General features: G+C 43.2%; 1 protein-coding gene across 1 annotated transcript in view; it reads left to right on the forward strand.

Moving 5' to 3' along the window:
* Window positions 1–19,749, forward strand: part of ngfra (nerve growth factor receptor a (TNFR superfamily, member 16)) — a 33,850-nt gene extending 14,101 nt beyond the window's left edge. Inside the window, exons 4-6 of the mRNA XM_062408145.1 lie at window positions 7,352–7,592; window positions 9,272–9,501; window positions 16,446–19,749. Of these exons, the coding sequence (XP_062264129.1) occupies window positions 7,352–7,592; window positions 9,272–9,501; window positions 16,446–16,498 (524 nt within the window). The 3' untranslated portion in view covers window positions 16,499–19,749. The remainder of the gene's footprint in view (window positions 1–7,351; window positions 7,593–9,271; window positions 9,502–16,445) is intronic.
* The last annotated feature ends 6,169 nt before the right edge of the window (window positions 19,750–25,918 follow it).

The raw sequence follows: 25,918 nt of genomic DNA on the forward strand, positions 1-25,918 counted from the left end.
CTGCAAACTGGCTGCCGGCTGTGCTGGAGGCATCACGTGGGTTATATTTGAAACAGATATCAGTGGTGACTTTCACGTGTGTGGGAACAAGGGGAGGTCAGAGGTCAGGCCTGGTCAGATGTTCAAATAGCAGTAAGTTGAAAGCTTTAGCATAAAAAGGTCAAAGACGACTGCAGTGTCAACACCAAGACAATGAATAATCAGCTCTCCCACAAAGCAGAGGGCAGCAGTGCAGCAGCAAAGTTGAGATATTTCCTCATCTGGGGGGGGGGGGTTGTTAGGCTCAAATCTGGGGGGTATGATGTCTTAGGTGTTGTTGCTCTCACTTTCCTATTCTATCTATTCCTAAAGCGATATAATGTACGTGAGGATGGTAAATAGAGCTCAACACTTTCAGTGCTCACAGCCAAACGATCTTTCTCTAACAAACGGTTTGGGTTTTTCTTGGAAGATGCTCTTCTCCTTCCATCTGGAGCTTTTTATGCAAACTTTGTCCAAGAGGCACTTAAGTCGTGGAGTGATTAAATGCTTTAAAGAAAGCTCTTAATAGCAGGAGCGTTTGCTAATGCCGGCTCATTTATTGATCTCCTGTGTGCATTATCGTTTTTAAATGAATATTTTAATGGTAGCTTTTAATATGAATGCTGGGGCTCAGTCTTAAGTCGAACATTTGTATTCAGAATCCTGACTGGACTGAGATGTCGGGGATTTCGTGGCCTCAGACGCTGGCGGGCATTTGGATCTAAGTTAATGAGGCTGAAAAACACCTTGTTGTGAAGAGTGAAAGCGGAAGCACCACGCGGTGGCTCTGAATTCCTCTTTCAATAATCTGCATTAGCATATTAACAGGCAGTGGGGAAATGGACTGAGGAGAGATAAGAGCTGCAAAGGTAGATAATGTGGAGGAAGGGCTAATAACACAGACAGTGACTTAGCACCTGTCCTTCCCTGAGTACAGAACAGCATCAAAGGTGCAACTTATGGTTGTTTACTATCAATAAATATAACTCATTAAACTGGAACATAAACAATACCATTTAAAATGTTGCCAATGCTTTCAGGTCAAATTAAAATGAAATTGATTTGCAACAGGGAAACTATTTCATGGCAAAAAATAGGGAAGTGATTCTTGGTCCCCTTTTATTTATATCTATAGACTACGATATCTCAGAATCTATTGGATTAATTGACAGAGGATGATTCCCTCTGACATCGATGCTTGCTTGACTTTTCCTCTCAATGTGATAGGAGTTTGAATTTTACATTTTGAAACCTGTGTTTGGACACATTGATAATGGAATTCTGTTTAACAAACTGCAACAAAGTTTGATTGAACAACTACTCCCTTCGGCCCAAGCTGTTGGGCTGCTGAACCTGCTGAACTTCCACATGTTAGCATTGTCCTCCTGACTCAGTACTAGAAGAAGGATGATTCAAAACAAAACCATCTGCTCTCCTTCTGACAGGAACCAATGCTTGCGCAATATTCACATCTGTGCTCCAATATTTGCACAATGAAGAAAAGAAGCAGAGTCGTGTGAAAAACGTCATCCTCACAGTATTGAAATCCCCCGAAATGATACAATCTGAAGTGTTAATGCGAGCTCAGTAGAAGATTTCAATGTGGTTACTACATTTCCCATGATGTGAGGGCAGGAATTACTTTTTCTCTTCTTCTTGCCTGAGATTCCACTCGTATTCAAAAAAGACTTATACAGTGATATGAGCCACTCAAGACTTTTGTTTCTCAGTAAGCATTCATGAGGGAAGCCATGTTTACTCCGAAAGACCCTGAAGGCCAACGCGCCACAGATCTGACAGACATCAGAGCTGCCCCCTTTGAGCACCCGAAATATGAATCATAAATATCTGATGTACAGCGGGGGCACAATACAACCTTTTGCTGGCCGTTCAGCGCCCACCCATGCTGCCGCTCTCACCTTTGACCCGCCCCGGTCCTGAGCGATGGCACTGTTAGCGGCAGAAAACGGTGGCGGCTGGAGATGGCACGATAAGTGACCTTGTGGGCCGCCCCGTTTGAAAGAGGAGCCCTGTCACATAGCACCAGTGGGTCTGTGGGTAATAGCTGCAGTCACGTGTGGCGGAGATGAAGTTTCCCTGGCTTTCCATGGTGGTCTGCGATGACTGTGCATACAGATATGTTTTCTGCAGCAAGCTGGTGGCGGCCTCGCTGATACTCCCCTCCTGTTTGTTTTTTTCAGTGAGTGGATCTTTTTTAATTCCGATCCTGCTGTCGCGCTCTCTCCTCGACATGCGGAAAGAAGATATGATTGGGGCATTTTTTCAAATCCCCAAATCCCCAAATCCCCAGTTCATATCAAGCTGTCACCGAGTGTCAATTTACGCGATACACTGACAGAGACAGGAGCGGCGAGAGAAAGGAGCGGAGATAAGAACAGACAGAGAGAGCTGCCGCATATGTGCTGTGCTGGTATTCTATGCTGAGGCGTCGATACGAGTCCTGGGATTTCTTCTGCTCGTGCTCAGGTTTCGCTGAGTGACCTCTGTGAGCACCCACACTCGACTGCAGGACACACACACACACACTCAGTCGCTTGGCTGCTCCACGCAGACAGACAGGCTAACGTGGCACATGCACGCTCCTCCTGCCAAGTGCGTTTCGACTTCTACATTTTTCATTTAGCTCCGGACCCTGCACATGTGTGAACCCCCTTTTGATCTGAAATTGAAAACACCTCCCTGCGTGTTTCGCTCAGGCTCTCCTGTCCGCGCCGGAGCAACTCCAGTGTCCGGGTTGTGTTGATTTGCATTAAGTGTTTCCCGTCTGTTCGAGTGTTCCTCCTCGGGAACAAGAGAGGGAAAAGATAAAAAAACCTGATAGCCGGCTTCTTTTCTCTTTATTACCCTCTTCCCCCCCCCCCCCCCCCCCTGTCACGTCCCGCAGTGGCATCCGAGTGGCTCGGCTACCACAGCGGTGGAAGGTGGCCAGTGTGCATTCAGTGCCTTCACCGCTGCAGTATAATTACTCCTGCTAATCAGAGCACTTTACAGCAGCGCCTCTGTTCATCCTCACCCCCTCCTAACACTCAGCCTCTCTGTCTGCCCTCCCCTCCGCTCCCCCAATTAACCCTCCCTAACAGAAGACAGAGCGCTCACATAATTTGTAGTGTGTGTGTGTGTGTGTGTGTGTGTGTGTGTGTGTGTGTGTGTGTGTGTGTGTGTGTGTGTGTGCGAGATGGATGTGTGCACGTCAGGCGACCAACAATGAAGAAGATTGAGATAGAGGCTGAGCCGAGACAGAGGGAGAGTGTTTGGCGGCTGATAAAGAGGTCATTGTACATGTGCCGGGTCTGATAGTTGCTCATCTCCGCCCTGAACTGGCAGCAGCTGAGACATCAACCTCCGCACAGGACCCTTGGGTTAACTTCACCATAAAGACCTCACTGGCCCATAAAAATTAAATATTTTTTCTCTTTTTCTTCTTTGTCTGCCCCACTCGTCCACACCCCACTAATAAACACATCCCCCCTGCCCGCAAGGCCCCCACGCTCATAAAATCCTAGGCTAGTTTTATTTTGAGTGTTTTAAACCCACCGAAGCCAAAATGAAATGGTTAAATCTCCACCGCCGCCTTTATGCTCCCATTCTGCTCCAGCGAAGGTATGCAGCCTTTTGTCTATATCGTCAGCCTTGTTTTCCACATCAGCTCCGAGAAATAGAGGGAAAGGAGGAGGAGTTTCACTAAAGATGTGAGATGTGAGTCAGTGTTGTGTGACATCTCTCCTCAGACCGGGAAACAGTTTACAGTGAGTCCTGAGATGGAGCGATGCATGTGTAGATGTGCATGAAGGGAATGATTGCTTCACTAAAGAAAAGCAATTTTAATAGTTTAGGATGACCCAGTGTGATAAAGGTAAAGCTGTAAGGATAAAGGTGTAGGTCCGAAGGCACACGTCCCTTCACTTTCACACTTTCCATGCACAATTTATTCTATTAGCAAGCTCGTGTTGCATAGCTAACACCATTAGCCAGGCCTGCATTAGCCGGATGATGTATGGCGTAGGCGAGGAAACCTGACTACGTCCCAGGAAAGGTCAAGAAAAGCATGTAATGCAGACGCTCATGTTCCACTCCTCTAAAATGCTGCCTCCTTTTAGACTGAACCAAATCAATAGCTCAGCTTTAAATAGGCCTCTGCATTATTTCTCTCTTTCTAACTATGGCTCGCACATGTGCTGTGTTTTTCTCTCCATGAAAGATATTTTCTAACATTTCAGTAAACCAATCTCTCCCACGGGGGGGGGGGGGGGGGGGGGGGTAGGAATGCCCCGTCATCACCACGCAGACACACAGACCAACGCTGACTCTTAATGTCCAACAGAAGTCTTCAAATACATCCACATAAGTTGCCCATCAAGGTCCCATCGGACTATTAAAGGGAGCAACTGTGTGTGAATTATGCAACAAATCAATGTGGAGAAACCTGACTATTTACCATGTCAGTGAAAAGAGAGTATCCTAGACTGCGTTTGGCCATGATGGTCCAATGAATCTGTTTTTTTGTAGATTCTCATTGGACCACATCAGTGGTCACAGCAATTAGTTCCTCATATGTTTCTCTCTCAAGTTCTTTTGTCAAGAACAAAAAAGATAATTATTTATCATCATCAGTGACAATGGGACACAATTCTCTGCGGGTCTTTGATATATGCTTTAAATATATATACATGCATATACATACATAAATAAGACATGTGTACATTTACCACACACTAATAGCTATTCCAATTTATGTTATTATTTCATTTGTAATTGGTCAGTGATTTCAGGGTCGTTTGATCCAGATTTTGAGATATCTGTCTCCAAAGTAAAAGTGGTTAAAATGTAAGATGCTAAAATCAATGAAATGTATCATTAAAAGAATAGCACTCAGTAGAGTGCAGACCACCGCCATGGTCCAACAGCCCCCTCATGAAACCACACTTAATTCACCAGATCCAGAGTTTTATTTGGCTCTGCACCAATTTGCACCAACTCAGTGTGCTAAACGTTTTTTTTTTTTCAACAAGATCTAAGAATTGTTCTCATCATAGCAACAAGTTTCACATTAATCCGTCCAGGCAACATCCAACAACAACAACATGTCTCTGTAAAAACAATGTCTCCGTCCCTTTATAATCCTGCCAATAGTTTTCATTGGGAGGTTTCTACAGTTGCAAGTGGTTCCAAGGAAAACTGTTGACAGTGAGCTCTGTGGATTATTCACACTAACCAGAACATTGTTTCTGGAGAGACACTGCTGTTGAATTATCGAATTAACCGGTTTCAGTGCTGTGTAGCTGTGAACATTGAAAATGAAAGTATTTTTACCACCAGTGCTTTGGGTTAGATGCAGAAACACTTCACACCCTGAACAAATACAAATAAAAGCATCTGCAGTACTAGACAGAAGTTGAGGTAAATGAGAAATATGGCGTTTATCCATTTATGATTATTTGGGGGACCTGACCCTTTTAAATACGGCCATTTTGTAATTTGTACATTTCCACATTGTGAATTCAGCCATGACTTTACTGAATAAATATTCAGAATATTGCTGCATACAGTACATGCGTACACATGTACTGTGAACAAACCCATTTATTATCCATCAAATTGGAATTCATGAAGCTAAAAACAGAAGCAGGACAACCTGCGTCACAACTGATTTGCCGTTTGGGATAGGAAGTCCCTGTCTTTGGCCTTGGGGGAAGCCTCAGGGGTCTCCACAGGGTTAATCCTGTGAGCACCAGTAGGAAGCTAATGAGGAGCAGCCTCAGGTTCTGCTGGGAATAACAGGCTCAGATCTGAAGCAGGCTGCACATTCTCCATCCCCACCAGGCTGCTGAGCTCTGAGGAGTTTTTAGTTTGGCCAGACAGACCCTCTCTTCTCATCTTGCTGTATCGAACCCCGAGGGGAAGGAATCATGGGGAACCTCTCTACCATGTCACAGAATAGCTGCAGTGTTTCACACAGCACTCCTCAAAACAGAAGCATGATATGACAAGACCGTAGGAGAGATCTGAGGGATGAACTGTGTTTTCGGGACAACTCGTGTCCACCAGAGTGCGCGGCGCTGCTGCAACTTACACCGAATCATTTATGTAGCTCAAATAGAAAGAGGAAATAGGAGAATTTATGAAAATGAGACGTCTTTAAGCTGTGTTAGAAAGCAGACTCATCCTGTAGTCCAGAGCCTTCCTGCTTGACTGGCCTCAGCGGAGGCTCCACTCAAAGTGATGACCTCCCTGTGGTCGAGCACTTTGTTCTGCATGGCCCCAAATGGCCTTAATGTCGTGCGATTTGCAGAAATCAAAAAGATGTGATGTGGCGAGAGGAGAGCAGGCGTGCATGGTGCAGACAGGGTGTGAGTTGGACAGGACGATGACAGATATTTACCCCCTCATAGAGGAACATTCCTTTTCTTTTTGCACCAAGCAACGCAGCCAGAATCCATTTGTCTATCAGGAACAGCTGCCGCATGTGTGCTGTATCAAACATCTGGTTTGGGATTCGGTGAATACAGGCTTGCAAACAAGTTCCCAGTGAAGTTATGAAGTGTCTTGTCATGTCATGTCAGTTGTGTGGCTCCAGAGACAGCAGCGTCTGTCAGTTGGCCCAAACTGAAACATTTATTGGAAGAATTGGTGCAGATACCAACGGTGCTAATTGGAGGATTCTTACGAATGTGGCATTTGGTTTTGGTTGGTAAACTAATGAGGTTAACCTACTGGAAATGGTTAAAATGGTAAACCACATATCTGCCTAACAGCAACCAGTGGCTTTATACTCTTAGTCTTTCTCAGTAGTATCTTGGTGTAATTCTTTATTCCTTCCTCTTATTTTATTTCACACAAATCCTAATCTAACTACAGAAAAAAACAAATTAGGTCGCAAAAATGACGTTTCATTATTTATTATATTATTTTATAGAAAATAGCTGGGTAGTTTTACTTTTTTGAATCAAACATTACTGCAAATAAAGTTTTTCGAAGGGTCTCTACTTTCAGATTGTGGATTAACAAACTTGGGAAACTATTGCACGCTTAAAAAATGTTATCGATTTGAAAATAGTTTTTAGTTAGATTAGTATGAGTATAGTAATATCACTTTTATTATCCCTGTTTTTTCCCCCTTGGTGAGTCATACTAAGAAAAAAATGTTGCATATTGTTTACAAGATGTAAAAATCGCCAGGAAGGTCAAAAAGTGACATAACGTCATGTCAGCGAAAGATGCAGCGTCATCATCTGGAAAGAGAAAGTAGTATTGTATCTTGTTGTGTTTCACTACTCATCAATGCTCCTCTGTCTCAACTTCTTCCCCACAGATCCTAACGAACCCACATATATGACTCCCACCTCCGACATGGGGCCGTCTCTGCCGTCGTATACCAATTACTTCACCCCAGATGGCTCGGACAGCCCGTTGCCCGGCGGAGAGACGACCACGTCAAGTGCCGGCTCGCCTCGCTTCCTCGGCCACGGCCTCAACGAAAACCTCATCCCTATCTACTGCTCCATCCTGGCCGCGGTGGTGGTGGGCATGGTGGCGTACATTGTTTTTAAGAGGTCAGTTTGTGGGAGAAAGGACTCAGATGAAAAGCTACTCTGTGGCTAAAGACGTTAGCCTAATTGGGGTTGAGCCTCCATCACAATATAATCTAGGACAGAGTGGTGGTGGTCTGGTGGGTGAGTGACAGAGTTCGCCCCGGAGCTACTAAATGGCGGTAAGGTGGCTGGTGAAATGTTCAGGCCTGACACGGCCGGGAGAGGTTTTGACCCACTTTCTGTGAATCACTCGTGCACCATGAGGATTCTTTCTCTCCGAAAGTAGCCCAGCAAAAAGAAAGTCACAACACTTGAAAGCAATGCAGAGGACGCACACTCACAAACACATTAGTGAGGACGTGCAACAACACATGCAAGCACTCAGAGGGACAGCTACAAGTCTGTGCTAAAACACATTTGGAGCAAGTAAACAAGCTCATTAAAGGCATTGATTCTTTTGAAAAGTGCCGACCAGGGGAAATGTGAGTGCCAGGTTCATCAGCAGTCACGCACACATCTGGCGAAAACTCCTTGTGCACTTATGTCATGCATAAAGACTCTACGTATGATGTGAAGTTCCTAAATGGCTAATATTTTATAAGTAAACACTTAGAGGTGTTAACTGTACTGTACCACTCGATACCTCATGAATATTTTAATCATTGATTCACGACTTATTCTTCTCCTGCATAAAAAGCAACAGAAGAGGGTCGTTAAACTTTCTGGAGCTTATCAGAGCATCTTTATCGTCCCGATTCCGGTTCTATTCTTAGGCAAAGGATTGATTTTAAGTTTAAAAGACAATAACAGCAGAATCACCTTTGAAATTCATAGTCACGTCTAACAATGAATCCTTGTTTCTGGATAGAGGTTGACAACTTCATGTTATTCACCATTAACAGTCATACACTGACTTGTACTCCAAAACTCGAATAGGTTTTCTCCCATCTCTATTTGTTTGTTTATTTTTTATGAGCAAGACTACCCTCTGTATGGATCAGAGAAGAATACATACAATTTTGGCGTATCCAAGAATTTCTTCTCACTTTCTTTGACATTTCAAGATTCAATAGTTTCACTGTTTCCCTCGGTAATAATTCAAGGATCTTGATAAATAGAAAATCAGGCACATGTAGGGAAGTGATATCTTTGTGGGTTTGAACTTTGGGGACTGTTAGGCCTTCGTGGAGGTCTCCATTCTACTACCAAGCTATAGGACGATTCGATTAGAATGAGGTTAGAAGGTCCATGTCAGGGGTGAAAATTCAACATCTTCACCAGGTGTTAATCCATGTAGTTCATATTATAATATAGAAAATATTTTGTGTATTGTGCGATGATATGATCCTGAAATGTGTTTTGTGTGTTTGGCCGCTCAGTTAATGTATTTTATGTGTATTGTGCACAGATACAAGGTTTTAAGGTGAATCTGCTCTGATGGAAGTATTATTCAGTTAGTTTTTGTAGGACATGCACATGATTGTAGAGTCTAGCAGGCAAATAAACAGGATATCAAGTCCTTACCTTTTGCACTTGAAAAAAAATGATGGTTTCATAAAGGTGGACTTTTGATATTTTAGGTACTACCACCACTGTCATCGTTCTCTATTTAAAACTCTATGTAACAGTCTGCGTTATATAGCTCAAGCTTTTGTGAAATCAAAATATCACCTATATCTGTATCTCTATCTTCTCCACAGGTGGAATAGCTGCAAGCAGAACAAGCAGGCAGCGAATAACCGTGCGGCCACGAGCAACCAGATGGTGACGCCGGAAGGAGAGAAGCTGCACAGCGACAGCGGCATCTCGGTGGACAGTCAGAGTCTGCAGGAGCAGCAGCAGCAGCAGCAGCAGCAGCAGCAGCAGCAGCAGCAGGCCCAGGCTGAAGTCCAGACTCAGCCCTCACTCTCACACACACAGGAACAGATAGGTGAGCCTGAAACTCAATCTTTACTTTACCACTTTCACTCTGTCGTTATGGATTATTGAGTCAAAGAAGCGATGAGTGATTTTACACTTTAACATAATAAAGTGTGCATAAAAAGAAGAGATCTAAATATACGTTTTCGTCAAAGAGACTCTAACTTAACATGAGGCGTGCACGCATTCCTCCTTCACGTCGTCATATTCTTGCTTCCAGAGAAACTCGCGATGAAATAAATCAACACACTCTGGTGGGATCGCTCGGAGTTTTTCATCCTTGCACAAGATGGGAAAGACATTTCTTAGGATCGAGATAAATACAATATATCACCTGGGTATTACCTACAGCTGCCAAGAGAAGAAAGATAAGGCCAAGTCTCACATGCACTCAAGATGTACTCGGCTGCAGGAATATATAGATTAGGAGGCACTGCAGAAACATGAATATGAGGCATGTACTGAAGATTACTATATCATCAATATGAGGCTGAGGTTTGTTGACAGACGTATCACACAGTTTCCATACATATCAGAAGGACAAGTAACTATATACGTTTGATCTATGTTGGCCAGCTCCTCCGCATCTATATCTGTCTCTGGGAACTCATGAAGTATTTGGGGTGGAGGTCTTGGACAGATTACGCCAAGTAGTCGGGAAAAGCAGAGAAAATCCAAAAGGTTTTGGTAGATAAACTGAGCAGATCATGCCTGGCTTGGAGGGACCAACATTATGCACTTTACTGATCCACGATGAAGCAAAGTACCATGCATCATATTTAGTGCATTACATTTCGAGAGATAAACTCAGAGGGAATTTCAAGTTTCTTTTCCTTCTACAGTTATCTGTTGGATTTATTTTTGTATTTTGTCAAATAAGAAGTTCCAGAAAAAGACTAAAACCAATAATGTGTTAATTTGTAATGAAACGTCCACTTTCCCTGCCTGTGGGCTTCAGCTCCAAGCCCAATAGGTTCTATCAAATTTTAAATATGAGTCACAAATAGGTTGTGTCATAATTAACAGAAGCTCAGTAAATTCTTAAAATGGCTGGGGAGTGTATTTTGTGTGTTTTTTTAAAGCAAACATTAGTGTAAATAAAGTTTTTCTCAGGGACTATACTTTCAGACTGAGGATTAACACGTTTAAGGAATTACTGCCTGCACACAAAATAGTTTTGGACAGTTTTAACAATTGTCTCCTTTCCCGTTGCCAGTACAGGAGTTAGCCTTTGTGTTGTTTTTTCACGGTGAGTCATGTTTGACATCACAAAGCAACGTGTCGGCAACCTTGCTGTCTTGCACTTGAAAATAAAAATGGCTGTTGCATGTTGTACCCAAAATGTAACAAAAACTCAAAGAACACAAATGTTCATGGCTATTTACGGGGCAACCCCTGTCAGGTCACATCGTCGCACAGGAAATGGTGCAGCGTCCAGAATGCCAATATCTAGAGGAGGGACGAGATTAGCCCGCTCATCCCAGTGTCATGTTTCCACCAGTGCTGACCTGAACTGGAACTGATTAAAACCTCCATCTACCGCAGTCATTTGACCTGCGAGTGAAATCCAATTGTATCCATTCCCATTGCAGAGAAACAAAGCAGATGTTAGCGGATGTTAGTGACCAATGGAAACATTGCTGTCAGTGTTTACCTTCTTTGAAATATTTACCTTATCAATAAATGCGATCTAGAGATTTCGAGGACCAACACTGCGCACTGGTGAAATAAGGATCGGCTGCGAGGTGGGGAGGCTGCACTGAGCGGCTGCAGCAGGAGGATAACCTTTAAACAGCCGAGCGGAGAATAAAAAGCAAACGCTGCTGCAGTGAGATGCGACCTCTCTACAACAAAGAGCAGTCTATCTTCCCTCAGTACTCAACCAGCACTTACAGTACATTAAAGAGATGAAATCGGTATTCTCACTTGATCTATACTCATAAACCTGAGAGGCTTTTCACTTGAGGAAGAAGTCTCAAGTTCAGTCATGATCTTGTTATTCATTGATGATTCTCTCCCTCGCTCTCTCTTTCTCTGGATTTCATTTGTCTCCCTCCATAGGCTGTTTTTGTGTAAAGCCTAAGAAATTGTTTTACAGGGATAATAATGTGCTAACAAGCCACAGAGCCAACAAATCCTCCCCTGGAACAATCCACAGCGCTGTGTCTTGTGTAGGATAGCCATTACATTCTAATGAGGCTTGGGAAAAGCTTATTTCGTTTTTTTTTTGTGTTTTGTTTGAGTCCCTCTTTCCATTCTTCCACTCAACAAAACCAAGTTGAGGGGGGGGGGGAAGAGGGAATTTCTCACGATTGGTTCATTGAGAGGACGACTGCCCCGTTTACCCTGCTGCCTCATGAACTGATTGGCTCATTAGCCGGTGTTAGCAGACGGGATCCAGTCTCCGTCTCGCTGCCTTTCAAACTCTGATCCAGCATCAGCGTTTAGCACGTGCTAATTGGCATTAGCACAGTCTGCGGGCGCGGAAGCCAATAAAAAGGCAGCAAACGGCGCCCTCACGCAGGGGGGGGGTTGTTGCTGGTTCTTCCACAGCCGATTGGGATGTTTTAAAATGCACGAGGGGCTGGGAAATACGCACAATAAATCCAGGATAATCGCAGGGGGTTTCCTGTTTCCAACGAACCATATCTTACTGGCGGCTAAAATAATGGTAACACCTTCAGTCACAACAAGGTGGATAGGCTTTTAAAAAGGAGGAATAGAGTAATGAAAACGCTCCGTGTTTTGACTGACAACATGCGGAGAGACTATTCCCAACTGACTCACTTCATCTCCATTAAAAACAACAACCAGCCACCGCCTACCCCCCACCCCCCAAACCTTCTTTTTGCTCTCTGCTTCCCCCTCTGAGTCATTCATATTGAATGAGTTTAAAATTTAAACAAGACTCTGTCCCCTGACTCACGTCGCCCTAAATGTGTATTCCTGCCCCGTGGTTGACCTCGCAGGCGACACAAAACGGAGCCAGTGCAACCGGGTTGTTGCAAAAAGCAGCTGAAAGTCCACAATCCAATTAACACAGATTATTATCCATCAGAATTATAGGAGACTTTGGCTGAATGCCACAGCGAAGATAATCAGGCTTTATTTCAGCACCACAATCAACCGTCATCGAGCCGGCTCAGCGTAGTTTTCAGAAAATGTTTGTGATTGTGGATGGAGGCTTCAGGGGCCTGCACGGGTTCAACACCATGTACCCCAGTGCGTGACTGCAAGTTACAGTAACAATGAGCTGAGTCATGTAACGACTTGCGAGTGCAGTTTCAGTAATAGAGGAGGGATGCCTCATAGCTGCTTGTCATCCTCACATATCAGGAAGTATTAATATCTCAGAGGGAAAGTATACCTAACCCTGGGACTCTTACTCTATCACAGAAATCATTGAGCCAAACTAAGTCATCAACTACTTTTTGCACAAGTAGAATTGACATATAGTCATGGCTGCTGTTTTTTGAATTTACCGTGACATCACTCTGATGCTTGATGATGCTTTTAACGCCTGACAGACTGAAACATTTGTCTGCTGGACCAGCTGCTTTCATGTCTGAAAACCGCTTTAAAAAACTAAAGTCCTGCAGTTTCCCACTTAATTAAACCCACAGGGGAACTTATTCATTGCCCCTACTCCAGCCTTCCAGCACCTTTCAAGAATTTGTGTCGTTTTTGTATAATGCTTTCAAATAACACAAACAAACAGACACACAGCCATGAAAACATAACCTTTGTGGCAATGGTTACAATTATAAAATCAAATATTTATGTAAGTTCAGCTATTGCTTGGATAGTAACTGCCGATATCTCACCACTTACGAATCTGACAATACTAGTTATGGGTTTAATTTGGTTCCCTGGCAGCAATATGCCTGGATTCATTGAGGTGCAATGCTCACAAGTCAATCAATCAATCAAATTTTATTTGTATAGCCCATATTCACAAATTACAATTCATCTCATAGGGCTTTAACAGGGTGTGACATCCTCTGTCCTTAACCCTCAGCAAGAGTAAGGAAAAACTACAAAAAACCCTTTTAACAGGGTAAAAATATGTAGAAACCTCAGAGAGAGCCACATGTGAGGGATCCCTCTCCCAGGACGGACAGAAGTGCAATAGATGCCACGTGCAGGAGAACATCAGCAATAATCAAAGTCTCTAGCAGCATTGATGAAGCACAGTCCATGCTCAGCAACCATCTAGACCACGATCCACCATCCAGACCAGACGCCACTTCAGTCCTCAGTCACCGTCCACCGCCGCCCACCAGGAGGACCCATCACAAGCCACCACTGCGGTCCTGGTCCACCGCCCGTGCCCAATGCCAACGCGACACAGGGTCCGCCACCAGCACCACGATCAGCCCACATGACTCAGAATCCGCCACACTGGATCCAACACCGCGACCCCCGGTGCGCGATCCACAAACCGTAATCCATGGTGCGGCCACAGAGGCCCTGGATCTGCGGGTGATAAAGCAAAGGGATTCCGGGGAAGGGGGATAGGGATGGAGAAGAGGAAGGAGAAGCTGGAAAGAGAAGCTCCATGTGTCATGTGTCATAAAATAGAACAAGTAACGTTCTGGCGCACTAATTAGCTCTAACTATAAGCTTTATCAAAAAGAAAGGTTTTGAGCCTACTTTTAAACGAACAGATGGTGACTGCCTCCCGAACTGAAAGTGGTAGATTATTCCACAGCCGAGGGGCTTGATGGCTAAAAGCTCTGGCTCCTACTCTACTTTTAGAGAATTTAGGGACGACAAGTAGGCTTGAATTCTGGGAGCGGAGTGCTCTAGTGGGTTTATAAGGTATTAACAGCTCTTTAAGGTATAAAGGCGCTATATTATTAAGGGCCTTGAAGGTGAGGAGGAGAATTTTAAATTCTATTCTAGATTTAACTGGAAGCCAGTGTAGCGATGCTAATATTGGAGAAATGTGCTCTCTTCTCTTTGTTCTCGTCAGGACACGTGCTGCAGCATTTTGGACAAGCTGTAGAGTCTTTAACGACTTCCTGCTGGAGCCTGATAATAATGAATTACAATAGTCCAGTCTCGATGTAACAAAGGCGTGGACTAGTCCCCTATTGAACCTTCTATCTCCTCCTTACTTTTAGAAAATACATTACAGATCCAGCCCCGGCCGTGGCTACCGCTGTTAAAAATGGCTGAATTCACCCGGTTTAAATTATATCATCTGTTGCAGAGTTCTTCGCATGTGCCTTCCAAGCCGATGTCTGTGATTCACATGTTTGATTAATGTGAGCCAACTGGCCTCACAGTTGTGAATCCATTGTCTGGATCAGTTAGTTTGTGAAAGATCAGATGTAAAAGTCGTGTTGCAGTTGTTATTTCAGTGTGTCAGATTGGCAATTATCGATGAATAATGATTATTTCAAACAGCCTGCTGCTAATCTCCTCATCCAATGTTGTGAACGTTAATTAGGCCATCTTAATTAATTGTAATGTTGATTCATTTGATAGCTACAAATAAAACCTGTCATATGGCTCGACAACAGAGGATCCCAAATCTAAACTGAATCTTTGAGATGTACTTATTCAGGCTGAAGTCTAGATTTAACTAACTGTGCCCAGGAGCCCACTGACTCATAATCTATCCACGACTTTAGGCTTTAACTGGAAAAGTAATGAAATAAGCTGAGCAATGCACCACTGCCCCTAGAGAGTGATACGTTCAGTAAAGAAATGAGAAACAACTTATATATTTTTTTCAATTAGTAAAAGTATTTTTCGTATCTTTTCTTGTGATTACCATGAAGCCGTCTCCATTTCAGCATCAGTCAGCAAATTTCAAATCTTCACCGGGGCCTCGGATCCAATCAGGCCGGCCTGAGTGCGCTGATTTAGAAAAAGAAAGAAGAAGAGAGAAGTGGGAAACAAAGCTTCGCTGCAGCAGGGAGTTCACATTTCAGAGTAGACCTGATTGAACTGGTTCAGTGAGAGGCAGCTTCTATTGATTCCTGGAATGAGGTTGGACTCTATTATGTGGCTATTATTATCACTGCTGCCCCCAATATGAGGTGCAATGCTCCTGGAGAAACACTGAGGTCGAGGCACAGGTGCCTACGTGCCTGAACCTGTGCACATTATCCGTGCTCTGGACAGCGTCGGTGTCTCTCTGCTCTGTGTCACTGACAGTGTCTGTACAGCGCCGGTTTAAACAGGAAGACAGGGAGAGGGGGTGCGATGGACTGTGACCATCATCGGACAGAATCAAATGGCACAGATACATTGAGCAGAGAGGCAGAGCATGGAGATCTCAGTGCAGTAAAGGATGTGGAAAGCGACCGGTTTAACAGGAAGGGAAAAGGAACGTAAACAGAGGGAGCCTGTGGCGCCGTACAAAAGAAACCCCCTCTTCTGAAGCTCTAAAATAAACCCTCTTGTACTTCACTTCCCTGGCACAAGGATGCATTGATAAAGATGAGAAAACACCCACCTGACTCGGGGGTCCTCTCAGAAATGCCTCTGCATTCCCGAGGGGTTTCCACGGCGCCCCTGAATTGACAGCAGGTTAAGAGGTTTGTGGGAAAAAGAGAAATTTGTCTCCCATCCTTATTTGGCCTGTGGTGATGACAGTTAAACAGGTTGTTGGGATGAGTGAGCGACACCACAGGGCCCCCTGCAGGGAAAAGTGTGAGCGTCAGGTTTATTTTTCATCTAGCCGGGCTTATGTATCGAATGGTTGTTCTGGTAGATTGGAAATCATAATCTAAAATATTTGCCTTTGAATCAGAAACTGACCAAGGAGCCGCTCAGTGGGAAACACGATAGGACTGTGTAAGCACAAGTGAGAAAGTGAATAAGATACAAAAAAAGGAGTAGCAGGACAAATGAACCACAGCTGATTTAAATATCACCACAAACCGCCTGCATGTCTTTTTCCCAGAGCCTGACATATCTCTCTGTACTGTCTCCCTGCAGTGGTGAGGGTGGACGGTGGCCCCCAGCCCGACTCACCTCCCCTTGAAGTCTGAGGTTGGAAGAAGGGGAGAAAGCAGACGGCATCGGAGCAGAAGGCAGGAAAGAGGAGAGCGGGGACCTGAACCCTGGACCCAAACCTGAGCAGGGAGCGAGGGCGGCCCACACTGCGGAGAAACTGACTCTGATTCTCATCTGAAGTGGCCACACGGCAAAGACTTGACTTGCATGGACCTCCCAGCGGCTTTGGACCTCAGTCCGACTCTTCATCCCTGCATATAGAGTCCGACTCTATTTATCAGTGTGCCTGGACACAACCTCTACAGCAATATCAGTCACTATCTCTACCAACGTCCCTGCAGAGACTTTATCGAAGATATGCCCGTGCAACCTGCTATCAACTGAATACCCCAGTATCTAATGTTGACATTTAACATTTCTCTCTAACTGCCAGTTAAGCTTTCCATCTTTCCTGCAATGAAACATATGTGCCTGAAAAGTAAATAGGCTCTCCTCTTTCTTTTCAGCCTTTATTCTCCTCACACATATTCCTCTGTGGCTCCCCCACTCTCAGATAACCCTCCCTCCATAGGGTTCGCTCTATTAAGCCCCCGCCGTCATTCAGCAGCCAGCGAGGGAGCTGTGACTCACCCCCACCTTCCTCTGAAGTTTCCTGATCTTCTATCATTTAACCACCGACATGCTTCTTGACGATTTGTCCTGTAAAGTGTTTGCCTCATTGTTGAGCTCACTCCAAGCTAATGAATTTTGGACTGGAAAGAAATGTGCATACAGGAATCCCATCTTTCATAATTTACATTCACTAAGTGAAAAATTAGGACACCCCTCAGAGGATCACTCTGGTTTCACCCTCCCCGCCAGCCACAGCTCCACATTCTCGTCCTTGCAGTTTTGCGCACAGCTCCGTCTGCACTATCGAGCCCGATGCACAGTGTTAAGGTGCTAATGCATCGTCACCGGCTCTCACGTCCACACAGGGCCCATTAGAGAGACTTCCTGACAGGCAGGTAGTAATTACCTCAGGGCTTTAGCTTCATTTAGCTTCTGCTCCACTCGGCTCAGCCACTTCTCATCTGGATTAATGCTGCGGACAACAGAGGGGGTGATGCTAACCCCCTTTGAAGCCTTGACACAACATTACAGCTCCCTCATTCAAGTCCGAGACCACTGACATTTACTACATCGCCATGGTGAAATCAAAGCACTTAGTCCAGGCTTACTTCTAAGGCCCGGTGACACCTTTCATCACACAGGTCCTCTTTCCTGCTCCCCCCCATCTGCTGCTTGCAGTAACTGTAAAAGCAGTATACACAGATACATAGAAAATGAAGTAAACTGTAGCCGAGGTCGACTGCAATGCTTTGGCATTCATTCCTATGTAGGCACTTACCTTCTCAGGGTCCCTCGTATTGTGGTATGAGTAAAGGAACTGACAGGAGATCCTCAGAGGGTCTGTAGATGATTCTGTAGCGGTACGATAGATAAAGCTTAAAGCTCGAGCTAGGTTAAGAATAGAAGTAAGTAGAAAGATAGAAAGACAAGACGGAAATGCATGTAATTCCACCATGATTCAGATAAATAAAGGAACAGCTTGACAGTGTAGGTGACAGGCTCATTTGCTTTCTGGAGGAGTTGAATGAGAAGAGTGAGACCACAGCCACCTTAGCATTAGCGTAGCAGGACAGAGAATGAGGGGAAAAGGTCCCCTGGCTCTGTCGACAGCGGCCAACCTGCACCTTGGAAGCTGATAAATGAACATTAAACAGTATCTCATAATTTGTTGAAAAACAGAAGTGTTAAACCCTATTCTCCAAGAAAGCTAATTGATTAGAGATGTAAGGTGTGTGTACATTTAAGTGAGCCATAGATTGATAAGAAACATCATTCAAACAGCGGACGACAAAGAGGGTGAGTCACAATTTCCTGTACGGATCGGTCACATGGTCATCCACACCTCAAGACATCGGTCTTGTCTCTTCCCACGTCATCCATCCTGTATCGCTGCAGCAGCCACATGAATGGAAACAAATATAACTGCTGCTCACAGTTCAGAGGCGTTTGGTGCCGACATGTGACCACACACACAGACACACACAGACACACACACACACACACACACGACTACAGTGGATGATTCACTCCTCTACTGAGAGAGCCGGTGTGATTCATCGGATCCTCGCTGTGGCAGTGACATTAAAGCAGACACTGCTACAGTATGAGTGACCAGATTGTTGATTTAAATAAGAAATAAACTGTGTCTACTCAGACCCCTCCTGCCCCTGAGGCCCAATCAGTCCTCCAGTAGCACACACACACCCGCACACAATACACAAATGTACAACTAGAATATAAACTGAAAAATATGCAAGACACATTCAAGGATAAGGCTTTGATACGTTTGCCCTCATTCTTTGCCATTGTTAATTGTTTTTGTCTTTACATGTTTCCTATTTGTTTTTATTATGAATAGTATTACACTTTTGAAATCAGTATATTTTCTAACTGAAATGTTAATTTGTAGCACTTATTAGATGTTATATGAATGCACTCAAAGAGTGTACCACAGTTCAAGTGCCTGTGTACAGTGTTGGCTCTTTACATTTTGAAGTTTGATGATTTTTTTTTTGTCATTTCCTTTCCAGTTATTTTATGCTCTTGCTCTATGTGCATTTGTTTGATAGTTTGAGAGCTAATGAAGGTTTTTACTAAACGGAAGTCAAAGCAGTAGATGAACCTTGGAGACGCAAAGAAAACTGTATAAACCTGGGAACAATGTGGAGACCTACAGTACAAATATGTGTATTCATACTGTCCTTTAACATGTTATAAATACTGGCAACTGTAAGGGTCATGTAGCATTATGAAAACATACATGTTACCTTAGACGTCTACTCTCAAAGTCTCACATGCTGTCAGTCAATAGGAATGCGCTCTACTGTGCAGATCTTTTGCGTGTACAGTCGGTTTCATCATGTTTCTCCATTCCAGAGGCGACAGGACGTGTAATTTGCAGAAACATGAAACCCACGTCGAGGTTCACTGTGGTTCTCTCTGATTTTATCACTGCTAACTCCGCACAGTTGGATCAGTACCTGCTACCGGGGGAAAAAACGAAAACAAAAAAACAAAACTGAATGTCAGTCCTACTTACCTACTAATGTTAAATGCATTGTGTAAATGTGAATTTCTTAGGGTTGATACCAGATACAGAAATCTACTATAAAATGTACAAAAACAAAAATGTGTGCAAATTCAGTGAGCATCTATTATACAATAAACAGAGATGTCATTGCATCAAGTGTCCTAATTTCATAAAACAGATGATTTTATGAATAGTTCATTCAAATGCCTCTAAAAACAAAAAAGCTCCCGTTTTTATTTTCCGAGAAAGCAGCTTACTACAACCAACAGTCATATTTCAGTGTTGCACTGAAAAAACATAAACCTTTGATTTCTTGGCTTTCCACTTCTCATCATATAGGTGAATGTCTTGGTTGTACGGCATAAATAAATTCTGGCTCTGCAGCAATTCATCAAGTAATTCCAGAAATGTCCCTCTGTGGTTCACGCACATTGAGAACCATCCAACTTACACTTGGCTAAAGGGGAAGTGTAGTGTAGAATGTGGTGAGATTTGAACACACGATACATTCAAAATAAATAAACCTTGAATAAACAGGTGACCAGCACTCTGTAGCAGCGCTGGCTGGGACTCAGTGTAAGTGACACTACCACTCACAACAACAGCACCCTGGACAACTGATTTGCCAGTTGCGTACTGAGCTTTGCTACACTGAGCTCTGAATAAACAGGTAAAAAGCTTTTTGGTGCAGCTGCATGGTTCTGCAGGTCACTTTTACAGCTCTAGAAATAAATTCCAAACTGTTAAGAACGGGCACGCCAAAGGTTACATACAATTTCATTTGGCAAACCTAATTGTTAACAAAAATTAACACATGACTCTGGTAAGAACTGTAGGTAGTTCCAACACAAAATGTTTTCATAATTAGATAAAAAGAAAAGATAATAGTTTGCACAACTATAGGCGATTCTCTCCAAATCTTTTAGAGATTAAGTTGTCACAAAAAAAAAAAAAATCTAGCCTTGAAAATTTGAGTTTTCCAAACCTTTTTAATTTTTGCAGTGTATACCCCCTGAGGAGGAATCAGGTGTGGTAATATACAGAGAGACAGAATCTACATCGAGATGAGGCTGGGATGGATGTGTGGATCGCCACAACAAGAAATGTTCACCTGTGAAACCTCAACTGCATCGGTGACTGTTCCACAAACTGAACCGGCTGTTTGCTGTTGTTACCATGACGAGGAAGGTTCAGTAAACATATTACTGGTTCATATGCAAGGCCAAAGATAAATGACCAATCGAGTGAACAGGAAAGTGGTCTCAGACTTGTATGGTCTGTTTGTGGTCTGTATTTATATAGACGACCACTCAGAGTGCTTTACAATACAGTTTGTCGCCATTCACCAATTCACATACACATTCATACAGTGCAGCTATGGGCAGCACATTATCTGTGCAATTCAGGGTTAGGTATCCTGCCCAAGGACACGTACATACGGATGGGAAAGACCAGGATCAAACTGCTGACCGCTCTACCCCCTCAGCCACAGCAGCCCCTTTTGGATCAGGAACTGCATAAGGCTGTTAAAGCCGTTTAAGTTCTCATTGGCTCATTCACTTGCTGGCAGCACAATGAGAAAAGATTGATGCTGGAAGCTAAGTAGCTGCTGATGGTACCGACAAGAAACCAAAAAGGTCTAGCTGTCATCTGTTCCTTTAATGCAATACTGGGTTTGGGGTTTATATGGGTGGACAGCATAAGAGAAAAAGAGAAACCTACTTTTATAACAATAAACTGAAACACTTTAAATTATTTAAATTATTCCCAAAGCTGACGTCGCAGACCTCAAACACCCCTGGAGGGCACGTCCACTACCAGTTCCATAAATCTGATGTTTGGCTTCAGAAACACAGTTTTATTTCCCCCCACTTCCCCCAAAACACCCCAAAACTATGTGAAAGTAACCTCACACAAATGAATATAAAATGCTGAGACCAGAAAGTATGGAGAGGCAGACCGGCAGCCAAAACCACAGTCAAAAGCAGGACCATATGGGAAGGTGGACTGGGCCCGGCCGTCTGCGGCTCCATGCCGTCTTATCAACACTCAAACCTTCTGGGGTCCAGTGTGTGTGTGGGGGGGGGGGGGTTATCACTATGTGTCAGAGACTCTGTGATATATCCTCCACAGAAAAAGACATGACATAAGTGGTGGACATGAGAGGAGGAAAGTCCCTAATGTACACGTGTCTTGCTGCAATTTTGGAGGAAGAACATCACAATTTTAAACAACTTTTTTTTTCTACTTGACTGGTCCCTGGCTGGCTCCTGCAAAAACCGGGGCTGAGATGACTGTGACAGATAGACTGCAGAATGTTAATTTCATCAGCAGGGAGCACTTATGTGGAGACACTAATCAAACTACATTTTTTTCCCTCTGTCAAGATTAATCAGGACCGCGAGTCAGCTGAAATGGCAGAAAAAAGTCTTAAATAGATAAAAACGAAGATAGACATGCCTGCTGTAGAGAGAGCACAGACGTTCAAATATTCTCAGGGTGACAAAACTCAAAGACGACTACGTCACAAACTCGTAAAGAAAACGGAGTCACCTTCACTTATCAAGCAAGATGAATGTCTGCGCTGCTGTTTTGGCGCTCCAGTGTTTACAGATGCTTTTTACTAGCGATTCAAAAATCTATAAATTATCACTACATCCAGTCTCAGACATTAGTGAACTCACAGTATAGCCAAGCGGGATGTCAGCCGCCATCAGCTCCTGGTGCACTGAAATTGTAATCATGAAGTCCTTTGATTTATTGCTTTACAGGACAAATATAAATTGCTTATGACGAAAAACAGGAGGCTATTCAAATGGAAACTCCCCCCCCTGCAAATCTGTCTTTTGCTTGTCAAACACTCGGCCGCTGTGACCTCCAATGGTGGCTCTGAGACGTTTGTGGATTGCAGATGTTTTTTTTAGCTGAGATGAAAGCAACAAAAGAGAAACCAGCATCATAAGTAGTTCAAAAGTGTTCCTGAGCCCTTTTACTGGTTGGATGAAGACAGAACCTTTTAGAAGCGGACGGACAGGTCAACGAAGTGATTCTGACACAAGAGACCGCTTTTCAAATTTTTTCTGCTCACAATTTCAATGTTTCCTTTATATACAGCCCACTGGTCAGTGATGGGACCTACACATCCCCATAGATACCAAGTAAACACCACAAATTCAGCAGTACTCATTTCTTGAAAAAAAACAACAAATGCAAAAAAAAAAAAAGGCTCATACTACGGGAGCCCTAAACGGACATGGAATCCATCATTATATTTAGAACCTTTGCTATCTCTTGATAAAGTGAATTTAGTTGTCATCTCAAGATAACTAACCTTTGTTTTCCGAAGATAAGGGGATAATTAAATAATTAATGCATTTGCTTTGTGCTTTAAAAATGCTTTCGGTTAACTATGATATGATGATCAAGCTCTTGCTCATCTGTCATTGCTACACTGAATGCAACAATTTCCGTAATGATAGGATTTATATACACTTATCTTGTGATAACGAGTTATTTATCATATTATCTCAGGAAAACAACAGTTATCCCATGTTTGTTCAGGGCTTCCGTATCATACTGTAGTTTTTTGTATAATCTTGCTAAGAAACATGCAAACAAACTAACCAGTTTACAGGGGGGTGTGTCGGGGTGAAAACATAAACCTCCTTGAAGGAAGTTATACTATACTTTTTCCCTTTGCAGCAATAAGAACACTTTGCTGTTTTCTATAGTGTTGCTATATTGAATTTCCTTGTTATATCTCCTCTGGTACACACTGAATAATGAGAATTCACCAGGGGCTCAACTATCTTTTAATATTTCCTGTTTGTTTTCCATAAAAATGAACTTTCAGCATTGTTCACCATGCAGTAGCATATTCTACTATATTGTTTTTAAAAAAAAAATTGTTCTGTGTATAAAGTGAAGGTTGTATATATTCCATCAATGCGCCCACTTTTCATTTTCGCTCTCCCTGAGTTTGAAATGAGAAAAGAAAAAGAAAATCTCACCCTGCCCTAAAATAATCAATCTTCATCTTGATTCGAGGCGACAGTCGAGTTATGGATGTGGGCAAACTGAATCCCGCCGATTCTCACTCTAACGTTTCATTAGTCAACCATGTTGTCCACACCACTTTGCAGCGGAGCAGGAAGTCGGCAAACCAGATCCATGCATGAGAATTCATGGAGCTGCTGCATCACCGCTGGGCAGAGACATATTTGAGGTTTTCTCTTTTTTCTTTGTGATTCTAAGAATAGACGGTTAAACAAATGGGAACAATTAAATGCTGCAGGCCAGAAAAAAGATGTTTATTTAAGAAGTAATTTATCGGGTTGATTAGCTCTCATTTGTACAACTATATACAGTGAAGCTGACTGAAAGTTTACCCTTTCTTTACAAAAGGTGTAAATAGTAAGGGTCTGTATGTGAATGAATTTGATTTATGGGCTTGTGCAGAGCTTAGGATGTATGCAGCACAGTGTGATATCAAGACAAAACACTCTTTGTTTCCAGCTGATCCCACAGCAACAAGTGCGATGTGATGAATTAAGATACGTGACTGATGAGCTTTTGAGTTTGGGCGTGTTTGAGTTGGTGGTCCGTGCTATCCACCAGGGTGAGGTGTTTAAGGACGGGGGCTCCCACAGCTGGATGCCATCACTCTTAAGTCTATGCTTCGCTTTCTCCTGCTCCACCTCTTTTTTACTCTTCTTCCTTCTTTAAATCCTTGTTCTTTGCACATGAAGAGTTGGGACAGGGTGGTCCCCTTGTTTCTACATGGGATACAGGCAGATGGGGAGAGGCCAGGCGAGGATCGGTTGATTTAACTTGTGCCGTGTTGGATGGTTTCCTCATGTGCTCCGCACATTTCCCACCCTGCAGCGACATGTAGGAAAACACAGATAAAACAAGAACACAAACAATACAACCGGATAGAGATCTTGGAAGAAACAGTTGATGTTTCCAGTTTGTTCCTCAGCTGTGTGTATGTGTGTGCCGCATACATCATGTTCTGTATATTTATTTTTCAGGTATTCTGACATCACAAGGAGAATTTCAACCATTTGGAGCTTGACGAAAATCCTTCACACACTGACTCCGTCCTGCTCAGTGTGGAAAGACGTCACTGAAATAAAAATATCCCCCTTCAGCAGGGCAGCTCACAGTGAGTGCAAATTCAGATTGACTGGAGGTACAGTAAAAATGTCCCTGCACAGTAGTACATCAGTGATCCAGGATTTTGATTTCACGCCAACCTGCTCTGGTTGTACTGAGCAGCTCTGAGTAAGAGGTGCGACATTACTCGTCTCATGAGCATTTTTCTACATTCTGGTGTTGTCACTATTGTGAAGAGAAAAGGAAGAACTAGTTACAGCCCATATGAATTCAGATAAGGAAAACATATGCTGCTGAAATACTGTAAGAGTGATGAGAGAATACTATACTTGCATTTTTCTTGTTTTTATGAATTAGAGCTGCTCTAGTCAGCTTTCTAAGAATAAATTAAGACATATGGAAACAATTCATAATAACCTGTCAAACAGATTAATCCAATCTAATCTTTTTTTTAATGTTTATATGTACAATATTTCTTAACAAATTCTGTTTGTCAATTCATTGCAAAAACACATTAAACCATCACATTACCATGACCCCAGTGGTTTGATTGGAAAGAAACTTGGAAAGTCAGCTACACACATAAGTACAAATCTACATGAGCATCAAGTTGTGCAGGGTCTTGAGCCAAACTCTTGAACTGATTCAAACCTGAAACCTGAGGCTGTAATTTTGGTTTTATTTAATCTATTACTGACTGTTATCTTACAGGCTAATGCAACACATTGGTTATACTCACATACCCTCCTCCCACAGGCCGTTGTGTAGCCTATCTGAGTGTTATAGTGTGCATGAAGACACAAAAAGGAGAAGACGGAGAACATTTCCTGATAAATTATATTTTAAAACAATAATGAAACTTTGCCTTAGGCTTTGTGAAATCTAACAATCCAGTCGGGAAGGACTCTGCACCAGCAGCTTAAGTGATGTGAGAAACAGATCCAAAACTGAACTGAACTTTCTTTCCATTTTGGGGTTTCTTCACACTGGATATGATACATATGCATTGGCCTTTCTGATCATCATTACAATGCCTCTTATAATTCTGCCGACTGCTAAACGTAAGCAGAAAGTTTTATGGTTCTAGGTTATGGGGGGGGGGGACATATAGAGTTTCTAGGGTGAGTCTGGAGCACAGTATGGCTGAGGAGCTGGCTGAACCATTAGAGCACAGAGGGCATGTTCAATAAGACAG

The sequence above is a fragment of the Platichthys flesus genome, chromosome 16 (genome assembly GCF_949316205.1).
Source record: "Platichthys flesus chromosome 16, fPlaFle2.1, whole genome shotgun sequence".
In the NCBI taxonomy this organism is placed as follows: domain Eukaryota; kingdom Metazoa; phylum Chordata; class Actinopteri; order Pleuronectiformes; family Pleuronectidae; genus Platichthys; species Platichthys flesus.